The sequence below is a fragment of the Sphaerodactylus townsendi genome, linkage group LG05 (genome assembly GCF_021028975.2).
Source record: "Sphaerodactylus townsendi isolate TG3544 linkage group LG05, MPM_Stown_v2.3, whole genome shotgun sequence".
Classification (NCBI taxonomy): Eukaryota; Metazoa; Chordata; class Lepidosauria; order Squamata; family Sphaerodactylidae; genus Sphaerodactylus; species Sphaerodactylus townsendi.
The window spans coordinates 26974763-26986921 of record NC_059429.1 but is presented as its reverse complement, the minus strand read 5'-3'; the positions used below and the strand labels follow the sequence as shown (position 1 = coordinate 26986921).

The 12159-nt window shown below is 45.8% G+C and overlaps 1 protein-coding gene across 1 annotated transcript in view; it reads left to right on the top strand.

Moving 5' to 3' along the window:
* The window catches only part of ASTN1 (astrotactin 1), a 284812-nt gene that overhangs the window by 153039 nt on the left and 119614 nt on the right, over positions 1 to 12159 (top strand). Inside the window, exon 8 of the mRNA XM_048498038.1 lies at positions 2889 to 2973. Coding sequence (XP_048353995.1) covers positions 2889 to 2973 — 85 coding nt within the window. The remainder of the gene's footprint in view (positions 1 to 2888; positions 2974 to 12159) is intronic.

The following is a 12159-nucleotide window of genomic DNA, read 5'->3' as shown; positions in this document are numbered from 1 at the left end:
ACCAGCAGCCTGACACGGAGAATTTAATTAGAGCTGTGACTCCAGGCCAGCCCAAAGTATCGTGTTTGAAACGTCTGTGTTCCCAACTGCTCTAAAAAGCAGAGGAAAACAGACCAAGATCGGTGGGTGGGTGGGTGACCATATCACTGCTTACTGGCTGCATTCAGATGTCACAAACAAATTGGTGTGTGTTTGTGACAGGTACAAACTCAGCTTGCTGTTGTGTAGGCAAGCGAGCAGCCCTCATATCCTCCCACACTCAGCATGGAATTGAAGATTTTGGAAACCATCTCCATTTGGCCGAATCTCTGGATGCAAATGTGTTTCTCCATACCAACTGGGGTTCATTTGTATTTTCGGTGTTAATTAACACGGTTTTAAGCTCAGATACTGTTTCTAAAGTAGCAAATTGACCTTTTCAGTTGCTCTTTGTGGCCAGCTGAGATTCTAAATCACAGGTAGATTCCAATTTACAGTCTCAGTTTGTGGAGAGAAACCAAACTCTAGTTTGCTCAGGCACCAACATTGGGATTCGAACACACCTGACCAAAGTTTGAAGGAAGGCTTCTGAAACCAGGAAACCTTGGATTCCGCAATACATTAAACCTTGGATTGCCTTCTGTTTCTGAAGATAGGTGGAAAAGATCACATCAACTTGGCAATTAACTGTTTTGTCAAAGGTTTTTGTCAAAGGCGATTCAACTGGTTGTTGTGGGTTTTCCAGACTGTGTGTCCGTGGTCTTGTTCCTAACGTTTTGCCTGCATCTGTGGCTGGCATCTTCAAAGGTGTATCACAGAGATAACTGTGATACATCTCTGAAGATGCCAGCCACAGATGCAGGTGAAACATTAAGAACAAGATTTACTAGACCACGGCCACTCAGCCCGGAAAACCCACAACAACCAGTTAACTGTTTGTTTCCATAGTGCACAGAGATCTCTCCAATTACTGGATGAGAGTGTATCCCTTGTACTGGAGGTTTTCTATTGGTTTATCATAAATTCTTTGCTTATAGGATTTGATTTCCTCCAATGGGAGAGTCCAGGGATTGCATGGAAAACCTGCTGCATTTAAACTAGTTACAGTCATAGCAATGTAGGAAGAGTCCTGCAGGATGAGACCAAAGGTACTCATGTTATATCTGAACATGAAGGCCTATGGCCCAACAAGAGACCACTTTTCTTCAATGGGTATGCCTTTTTGGAAGCCATCTGAACCAATGACCATCCTCCTGCTTAACAGCAATGAAGTTCTTCCTTTTCTGTGTCCCCAACCTGCCGCCAGTCAGTTTTATCGACTGACTCTGAGTTCTGGGATGCATCAATAAGAGTATAGAGTCTAGATCGAGAGGAATAATTGCACCACTCTGCTCTGCATTGATCAGACCTCACCTACAGTACTGTGTTCAGTTCTGGGCACCACAATTTAAGAAGGATATTGACAAGCTGGAACGTGTCCAGAGGAGGGCAACCAAATTGGTAAAAGGTCTGGAATCCATACCCTATGAGGAGAGACTTAGGGAGCTGGGGATGTTTAATCTGGAGAAGCGAGGATTAAGGAGGGACATGATAGCTATGTTTAAATATTTGAAGGGATGTCATGTCAAAGAGGGAGCAAGCTTGTTTTCTGCTGCCTCAGAGACTAGGACACAGAGTAATGGATTCAAGGTGCAGGAAAAGAGATTCCACCTAAACATTAGGAAGAACTTTCTGACTGTCAGGGCTGTTCGACAGTGGAATTCATTGCCTCGGAGAGTGGTGGAGTCTCCTTCTTTGGAGGTTTTTAAACAGAGGCTGGATGAACATATGTCAGGAGTGCTTTGATTGTGTGTTCCTGCATTGCAGGGGGTTAATGGCCCTTGCGATCTCTTCCAACTCTAGTAATATGAATCTAGTGATATGAGATGGAGAGAAAAAATCTTTTCTGTCTACTTTTTCCATATTGGTCAAGAGTTTACAAACAAGTATTCACTTGTGATACTGAGAGTGAATGGAGTTTAATATCGATTGGTATCTTGGCACAAAGGAAAGGAGGGTTAAATCTGTACTCATGCATACTTTTCCTGACCTGGCTCCATTGCAGGTATCCACATCAGTATCCATTGCCTTGCCTCAGCATGGCAAATTGCCCAGGTCAGCTTCAAATTGAGAAGCTGGCATGGGAGGAAGGTTTAAACTTCCCTTGGCCTATGCCACAGTCCCCATCTGAATTGTGCATATCCATGCCTGAATTTTGGAAAGAAAACAGAGAGAGAGGTGGGGGGGAGGGAGAAAGAGAGGGAGACTGGGAGTCTTCACAGAATTCCCTGCGTTTTGTCCTTGACCTTTTGGGTCAGACCAGAGGTGTGTCAGGAGTTCTGAGTCTGGAGCTTACAGTGACATTAAGCTCCATTCTCACTTTTGACTAAGGCTCCTTCCACACATGCAGAATAATGCGCTTTCAATCCCCTTTCAGTGGACTTTGCAGCTGTATTTTGCTGTGCGGAATAGCATAACCCACTTTCAAACAATTATGAAAGTGGATTGAAAGTGCATTATTCTGCATGTGCGGAAGGGGCCTAAGAAAACAAACAAAAAACCCCACCCAAATGTCCATACCTGAGAAGGTATTTGAACCCCTTGATCATGTTAGATGCCATTTCCTTTCTTTTTCCCTTTGATAAAATACTGAGATGGCGATGTACAGTGTATTGTGAATACAGCTTCAGCAAACAATAGACTGACATAAACTCCAATAACAGCCATATTTATTTTTTCATTATAGAATTGGTTCTTGTCGCTGAGGCTGCACATTGCGTTGAAAGGTCTGCCACAAGGCCAAGATCTTCTTCCGGGATACCTGAGATGCCGTTTATGATTTCCATTTCTGTCGGTTCTTCCCTTTTTAGGTGAGTGCCTGTGCTATGAAGGTTACATGAAGGACCCTGTGCACAAACACCTCTGCATCAGGAACGAGTGGGGCACAAATCAAGGGTAAGTGATGCTTTCAGATTTTCAGGATCATTGTGTGATGATTCATCTGGTGTTTGAAGGGCCAAGACAATCAGTAGAAGCTTCACAATCCTACATTTCAGGATGAATTCCAGGAGGTTTGTTCTTTGGTTCAAACACTGGGTGGGTATCATGTTTAAAAAGCCAACAACACAAAGCAAAAAGTGAGAGAAGGAAAGGCCAGAACAAATCCAGAATGAGTCCAGATGATTGAGGCGGGAACCTATGGGAAGGAGGCAGAATAAGCCAGCAAATTTCTAAGGAGCAGTCAAGCCAGGCTAGAAGACAGCCTGGTACTGAGAAAAGTTAGCTGTCCAATAGTGCTTGTTCTGTGAAGACACAGTGAAATGATGGATTCCAGTTCAACTTGGATATGTGCTTCCTGCCCCTTGAAGCCTTCCTCAACAGTTCTAACAGGGCAGTGTGGGAGAGGAATTCCATACATGGTCAGAGGAACATCCTCAACATTCTCACCATTATCATAACATATTGCAGGACTCAGTCTTGGTATAGAAATCAAATGTCTTAGGTCAGGGGGCTGCAACCTGCGGCTCTCCAGATGTTCATGGACTACAAATCCCATCAGCCCCTGCCAGCATGGCCAATTGGCCCTGCTGGCAGGGGCTTATGGAAATTGTAGTCTATGAACATCTGGAGAGCCGCAGGTTGCAGACCCCTGTCTTAGGTGAACTCCAGCGCAGTCAAACACAGATTAAGTCTTGCAGATGCTGTGTTGAGTGACTTGGCACATTGGTGAACAGATCTGCAGAGCTGCTTTGTTTAGGGTTTTTTTTCCTAGAAACCCTTCCTGCCTCTGGAATTTATGGAACCAGATCTTCCTTCTCCTGCATTTAGCAAGTGCCTTCTGATGCCGGAACTTGTTAGGAATTGGTTGGTGAATTCGTGAAGCCTGTCTGTCCACCGGTAGAATCCCAAGGCATTACCTTTCTGGTGGCTAGCCTTTGCCCACATAGAGAACAAAATATATGATTATTTCTCGTATTGCCATAAGCAGTCTAAATGAAATCTTTTGCTTGTGCCATGTATACCTATGTATAGCTCTGTGTATGGCCACACTGCCACCTAGTGTTCAGGGGCCAAGTGTGCAGACACCAAGTTATTTGTCTAAACTCTAAACAGTCGAACTACTTGTCGTGATAAGGCTGCCTGTAGATCTTTCTTATGCATTGAAATGCCTTCGTACATAGTTTGAGTTCTTTATTTCTTTTATGCAAATGTGGAGTAGTGTTTGTAAAATTTACACAGCTACAGGAATATTTAGCATTCGAATATTTAGAATTTTTTTTTGAATATTTAGAAAAAAAAAGTCATTTGTTTCCCATTCTGCCCTGCATGTGAAATCAGCAATCAAGAGCAGTCATAATCAGTCTTCAAACTAGCAGCTCCTAAAGCGGCAGCACATACAAGAGCAGCCCCAAAAGTGTGAAGTGGGTGCCTTGCTTCTCTGATATTCCTTGTTTAACAGAGGAATGGAGTGAGCTCATGAACACATGATGCTGAGGAGCAGCAGTGGCGTAGTGGTTAAGAGCAGGCGCATTCTAATCTAGAGGAACCGGGTTTGATTCCCTGCTCTGCCGCCTGAGCTGTGGAGGCTTATCTGGGGAATTCAGATTAGCCTGTGCACTCCCACACATGCCAGCTGGGTGACCTTGGGCTAGTCACAGCTCTTCTGAGCTCTCTCAGCCCCACCTACCTCACAGGGTGTTTGTTGTGAGGGGGGAAGGGCAAGGAGATTGTAAGCCCCTTTGAGTCTCCTATAGGAGAGAAAGGGGGGATATAAATCCAAACTCTTCTTTATACTGACTCAGACCTTTTGGCGATTAAGAATGGTACTGTCTACTAGGGCTGAATACAAACAGTTGCCCTCAGTAAATTTTGGGTTTTTCAAACCCAGGAATTTTTGGTAAAGCAGAATAAAGCTGGTACCTGCAGACTCTGCCTCATCATTCTGTTTTATCGTTGCCAAGTCTGGGTTGGGAAATGCCTCCAATTGTGGGGGAGGGGGGGTTGGAACTTGGAAAGGATGAGGCCTGGGGAGGGGACTTGACTTTAATGATGTGTAAGAGCATAGAGTCCACCTTCCATTTTATCCAGGTTTACTGATCTGCATCATGTGAAGATCTATTGTAATAGTGAGAGTTCTCCAACCATACTTGGAGATTGATAACCCCGTTCTGCTTGCATGTGTGTGGACCTGGCCTGAAAAAAGTTCCCACAAATAGAGGGCTGTCTGCTAGTCTGCTGCCTTAATGCTCAGTTAGTGATGCCAGAAGGAAGGCATTTTGATACAATTTTACTTGCCTTAAGCAGAGCCAGCGTGGTGTAGTGGTTAAGAGCAGGTGGATTCTAATCTGGAGAACTGGGTTTGATTCCCCACACCTCCACCTGAGTGCCAGACGCTTATCTGGTGAACCAGATGTGTTTTCGCATTCCTACATTCCTGGTGGGTGACCTTGGGCTAGTCACAGTTCTTCAGAACTCTCTCAGCCCCACCTACCTCACAAGGTGTCTGTTGTAGGGAGAGGAAGGGAAAGGCACTTGTAAGCCACCTTGAGTTTCCTTACAGGAGAGAAAGGTGGGGTATAAATGCAGACTCTTCATCTTCTTCTTAATTGCAATATGACCAGTGCTCAAAGGCCCAAGTTTATGGGACTCTCTTAGACACCTCACTTTTCTACAGTTCTCAGTTGGCAGTTGAGGACCGGATTGATGTATGCTTGACCGCCAGAGAGCACTTCAAGGGGACTAAATATAGGACCAGTTTGCTACCTTTTACCTTGCAGCCCCCCCCCCCCCCGCTGCCTGCTTTCTGGCCCACCCTCTAGCACAGGGGTAGGGAACCTGCAGCTCTCCAGATGTTCAGGAACTACAATTCCCATCAGCCTCTGTCAGCATGGCCAATTGGCCATGCTGGAAGGGGCTGATGGGAATTGTAGTTCCTGAACATCTGGAGAGCTGCAGGTTCCCTACCCCTGCTCTAGCACCTTTGTTCCGCTTGCAAAATCTGACGTTGCACCGATCTCTCAGGGAACGCCGAATGTGCAATCCTTTGTAAAAAGGATCCAAAGCCATTACAAGTCTGGATAAGCTGTGACTAAAATTAATTGGAGAAGGGAGCTCTTTCGCTGCAGAGACCCCGAGGAGTCACTTGTAAAGCAACAAATGACGTCTGAAGAGGCTGGATTGGATTTTGAAGGGATGCTACTAATGGAATCTCAGGGTGATGCTGTAGATTCAGTTCTGCCGCCCCCCCCCCCTTTTAGAAAAGAAATGCATTGACTATGTTTGCTCGCATATGTCAGCTGGCTTTTTTGCAAGTGTTTTTTGATAGAGTTGAGGCCAAAAACGTGAGAGATTAGTGACAGGTCTCTAAAAGAGGGGAAAAGCAGTTGTGTACCATAAGCTCATATTATGTGAGGTTTCTCCCCCTTCCCCTACATCAGGGGTCTGCAACCTGCAGCTCTCCAGATGTTCATGGACTACAAATCCCATCAGCCCCGTGCTGGCAAGGGCTGATGGGAATTGTAGTCCATGAACATCTGGAGAGCCGCTGGTTGCAGACCCCTGCCCTACATATTTCACCTACTGAAATTGAGTCTGCCGCTCTGCACTCTTCTTAGCCCTTGAAGGGAAAGAAGACAGACAGAGGGAGGGGACCTGTTGTTTCCCCTTCCAAACTGAATAACGCCTCCAGTGTGGGGAGCAGGAGGAGTTTTGATAGGTGAAATCATACGGGGAAGGGTTAGATCTATTTCCCCATCACAATCGTTCTCATCCTGGCCCCGACCCATATTGAGGCTCCTTGTAGCTCCCCCTTTCCTTTAACACCTGCTGTGGGGATCCTGCCTTTTCAAGCATGTTGACTTCAATGGACTTAGAAGGGTGTAATTCTGCTCAGAGATGCATGGTGAGTGATTCCAAGAAATCAGATGGTTGGAGTCGTGTATCCAGAATGTGGAACTCTCCAAACTACTTTAGAGCCCAATTCAGACCCGGGGAGGGGGGGGGGGGCGAAGCAGGCTCACTTCTACAGCTGGCGCAGCCTTGTGCCCGCCCTGCCAGCATAAGAGGCTAATGCACCAGCGGAGGGGGCAGATTCGCAATCACCTGGGAGCCATGTGTCTCCACAGCACCCAACCCTGGAAGCAGCTGCCACGTCCCAGTTCTGTTGGCACAGGATTCTGTGCTGGCATGGCTGGGGGCAGATCCGACCTTAGCCAGCTTCCACCTGGGGGCGTGGTGCTCGGCCCTTGGATTTACAGCACCTTTGGGGACAGCATAAGTCCATTGAGGCCAGTGGAGGATTTTCTGGTGGCGGGAGTTGTTTGTTTTTCTCTCGTTCCCGTTGCTGCTAGAAAGTTCTCTGGAGGGCTCTGGATCGGGCTGCCCACCTTACAGAACACTGTTGTCCAAATGAACGCAGGAATCGGCAGAAAGCTAGTACGCTAATGGTAACCCAATCTCATCGGATTTCACAACTAAGCAGGTTCAGCACTGGTTGGTATGTGAGACCATCGAGGATGTCCATAGCTGGTATGCAGAGACAAGCAATGGCAAAAAACCCTGCCCGTTTTTCTCTTGCCTTGAAAATCCTACAGGGGTCATCGTAAGTCAGCTGTGATTTGATGGCACTTTCCAGCATCAAAGACACTGAAATCAGCAGACTTAAATACTGGAGTACTTCTGCACAGAGTCCCCCATTTAATGTACTAATTGGGAAAATGTCTATTATGTGAGGTGTGGCCTTTTAGTGATTACATTAGTATTTGAAATGCTACATTCTTGGCGATTTCACATCATGATAATACCCATGGTGTGAGTTGCACTTCTACACAGCACCACTTGATTTTGTCCAGGTATTACCACTTTTTAAAAACCATCCCCTTTTTCTATGGCCGAATTCTCACTGAAAATTTAATCTAGACACAACCAAGTTTCAAAAGAATCAGCACCTTTTCATCCAGGTTCCAACATCCTCACTGCAGCATGTTTCTAGTGAAGACATCAAGGCCTGCCCCTTGGGGCGAGTGGGGTGTGTGCCTGCTGCCAGGAGTGCAATTGTTAAGCTAGCAGTACCAAAATTTCAGAGTATCTTTAGGAGACCCTCCTGATGATACAACCCAGGTTTGGTGAACTTTGGTTCATGGGGGCCAAAGTTATGGACCCTCAAATGTGTAGCCCCCATCTCCTATTAGCTCCCTTTGGAAACAATGGGGGATGGGGGCACCCCCTTTGGGAGTCCATAGCTTTGGACCCTCTGGACCAAACTTCACAAAACCTGAATGGTATCTTTAGGAGACTCTCACCCAGGTTTGGTGAAGTTTGGTTCATGGGGGCCAAAGTTATGGACTCTCAAATGTGTAGCCCCCATCTCCTATTAGCTCCAGTTGGAGTGTTTGTTTCAAAAAGGTGCATATACAAGCAGGTCCAAAAAAATCCCATGATGGGGGGGGGGGAGTGGCAGAAACGGGACTGATCTGTGTTCTGCAGTTCGACAGTGGGGAGATCTCGAGGGAACCTGAATATTTTGGGTGACTATCCCAGGATTAATCGCCAGTGAGGAAATCGCCCTATGAGTGCGATCTCACCAAAATTCAAGCATATCTAAATCCTAATGGCTTCCCTGGGACAATAGAGCTTCCGTTCTGTTGACATTAGTGGATTTACAAATTTGTTACATTATTAGTTCTTTTTATTATAATTTATTTGAATTAATACCTTGTTCTGTTGCACCAGAATTGGATGGGAGCAGCTTGCATATATACTTATACAATACAGTTCTTTAAAGTGTCATATAAAGTAATAATATAAAATGGATAAACTAATAAGCAGTATATAGATGGTGCTAGTTATTTTATTTTATTTAAAAGATTTATATTCTGCTTTTTCAGCCAATCAAGGCACTAAGGCGGATGTCAACTAAAAAACAGAGCAGTATTAGACACCTGTATAATTAAAGTAGTATAACAAATGCTTAATTGTGGCTCTAGGCAGGGCCTCTAGCTCTCCCAGATTACATTTGATCTCCAGAGGTCCCCTGAAGAAATATCAGCTTCAAGCACTGATCTGCCTCCCCCAAATTCCCCCATCCTCAGCACTGCCCCGAATCCCCAGGAATCCCCCCCACACCTCTAGCTGCATCATGCGCTGGGTATCTTTGTGTCTTTGATCAGAATACAAGATGAGATTCTGTGTATCTTTGACTTTGCAACATCATGATGGCAAACCAGCGCATCCACAGTTGAGGTTGCTTGGGCATAAATATGTTAATTTTTTTCTGTTTTGAGATGGAGGGGTGTGAGTGGGGAGTTTGCACCATCACCTTCCCTCCCTCTTTGTTCGTTTGCTGCTGAAGCAACAGCTCCCAGCATTGTGGAATTGCCCGGAGAGCGCAAGAGCTGCTTAAGTGAGTGGGAAATTGCTGAAATTAGACTCCAACCGTTTTGATGGCCTGTAGGCTAGCTGGGGAAGGGGCCCCTTGCCCACTGACATACACGAGAACACTATGGATTAATTACCCCTTCGCCCTCTTTAACAACACTATCCTCATCGCAATCATGGTGCTTAAAGAGTGTCAAAAGAGGCCAGAATTGGACTCTCCCCCCCCCCCCAGCCTTTTTTTCTTCTTTCAGGACATGTTTATGTCTGAAGGGGGATTCTAATCCATGTTAATTAATGCGAGAAGTGAACCAGCAAGTTTAATTAAATTAATGCGCAGCTCATGGGTGTGATCTTACGCAAGGGGCATTGGACGAGTTGCAGAGGGGATGCCAGATTCTCCCTCACTCCCTTTCTCCCGCCCGATGGTTTTGCTTTGGTATTCCCTGCTGTTTGTTGTCAATCTGTTGTTTCCTAGAATTGAGGCTGCTAGCAAACATTGGTGGAAAAATGCAGCAAAGGGGAGACAATTTTATTAATTCCAGCTAGCGGGTCTCAAACTCTTTGTAGTGGGCTCTGCTTCTCTTAGAACTCTTCTTTTCAGGACCACTTTGCAAACTTCCCATGCTACTTTCCCCTTATTCAACATCAAATGCAAGAATCATGCATCGGTTAACCATGAGCAAGTTTTAAGTTTTGATTCTCATTTATAATCTTTTTACATGCAGAGCATGAAGAAGAAGAAAAGTTTGGATTTATACCGCCCCCTCCCTTTCTCTCCTGTAAGGAGACTCATACAATCTCCTTTCCTCACCCCCACACAAACACACAATAAACACCTTGTGAGGTGGGTGCAGCTGAGAGAGCTCTGAAGAACTGTGACTAGCCCAAGGTCACCCAGCTGGCATGTACTGGAGTGCACAAGCTAATCTGGTTCACCAGATAAGCCTCCACATCTCAAGTGGCAGAGCGGGGAATCAAACCCGCTTCTCCAGATTAGAGTGCACCTGCTCTCTGACTGAGCAACAGATGGTATTGTATGGTCATATCACACAAAGGAAGAAGCAAACTCACATTTGCCATCCAGCTCACCTGTTTCACCGCCCGGCATCATGACCCACCTGCAAATCCTAACCCACCCCACAGTCTGACCTACGGTTTGGTTTGAGAATGGTGGCTCTTGAACTGTTTCCCCCCACCTTTTACACGGAGGCAGGTCTCTGGGTAGTGAACAGCGCGATAAAAAGCAATCCATTCCGACAATTAAAAAATAATCACACAATTAAAACAATATTCAACAGAGAGCACGAGAGCAATTTAACGCTGCTGGAAGCTCGAGCAAACAAGCAAGTTTTAAATTGGGGTCTTAGACTAATAATGGCGCAGTTTGACAAACAGAACTGGGGAAGGCATAACAAAGGCTGGGCGCTATGGCAGAAAAGCCCTGTTCTCAGGGGGCCCTCTCCTTGCCACTGTAGGCTTACAGATAAAGCCCTGTGTTGAAGTTCTTAATATTTGGAAAGGATCAGAGCAGATAGCTCTTAAGACTCCAAGCTCAAGTTTCTGCTGCCGTTTTGCTGGCGACACCCTACAGACTTAGCTTCTCCGAGGGCAGAAACTTGGAAATCCCCCCATACACACCTTTCAGGGAATACTTAGGAGACTGCATTTGGTGCCCAGTATCACATCCTGTATGGATTTCCTCCCTCCACTTGAGTAGAATTGCCAAACAGAAAGGTTGATATCCTTGGGAGTCACTGCCATAGAATTTAATGAGTCTTATGACAAGGAAGCATTCAAACATCATTTTTTAGTACTGGAAAGTGCCTTTATGTCACAAGCAATTTATGGTAACCCCACAGAGTTTTCATGGCAGAGACCAAGAGAGGTGTTTTGTCATCGGCCTCCAGTACCTTTTCACATCGATCACACCTACCTCACAGGGTGTTTGTTGTGAGGGGGGAAGGGTAAGGAGTTTGTAAGCCCCTTTGAGTCTCCTATAGGAGAGAAATGGGGGATATAAATCCAACTCTTCTTTTACCTCACAACAACAAGGCCTTCGAAGGACCAACGGAGCACTAGTAATTGCTAATTTTTGTGATCAGGATTGAGAAGTCTCCTTAAAAAACACAAATGCAGAGTTTGTCTGTAGCGGTCAACACTCCAATCAGAACATCCTTAAGGCTTAAGCGTAACAAATGGTTTCTTGCCTCCTCATCTCTCCCCGGAGCCCTCTAACTTTCTCCCAGTTCACTCTGCCCATTTGCCAGCCTCTCGGTGGTTCCTTAATCACTCGCTAAGGGACTCCACGCTGTTCGATTCCTTCTAGGATCGTCTATTGGATTCTCATTGTATCCTCTCAGGGCTTCCCTCATTTGAACTTGGAGTCTCGTTTTGTCAAGCTATAGAGGACCCCCCCCCCCCCCCCGCTTTGCTCTGCTCACAAATCTTCTGGAAAGAAAGGGCAAGCCAGCCACGCTATGCTTTCATGGTCCTTAGGGAAGCTTCCCTTCGAACTTGCCCAGCAACTCAAGATTGCGTTAAGACCTTGTCATCACTGTTCAGCGTGCAAATGAGATTATCTTCCAATTAGTGTTCTCCTCCTCTCTTCCCTTTTTGCATTTCCTAGTCCCCAAGAGACATAATTACCTTCAGATGCCCTCTTGTAATTCTTTGGTTCATTTGTTCCTCCTTGTTCTTTCTCCCTTTTCTCATCACTAGCACTGCATAGTGGTTAGAGTGTTGGGCTAGGATCTGGGAGACCCAGGT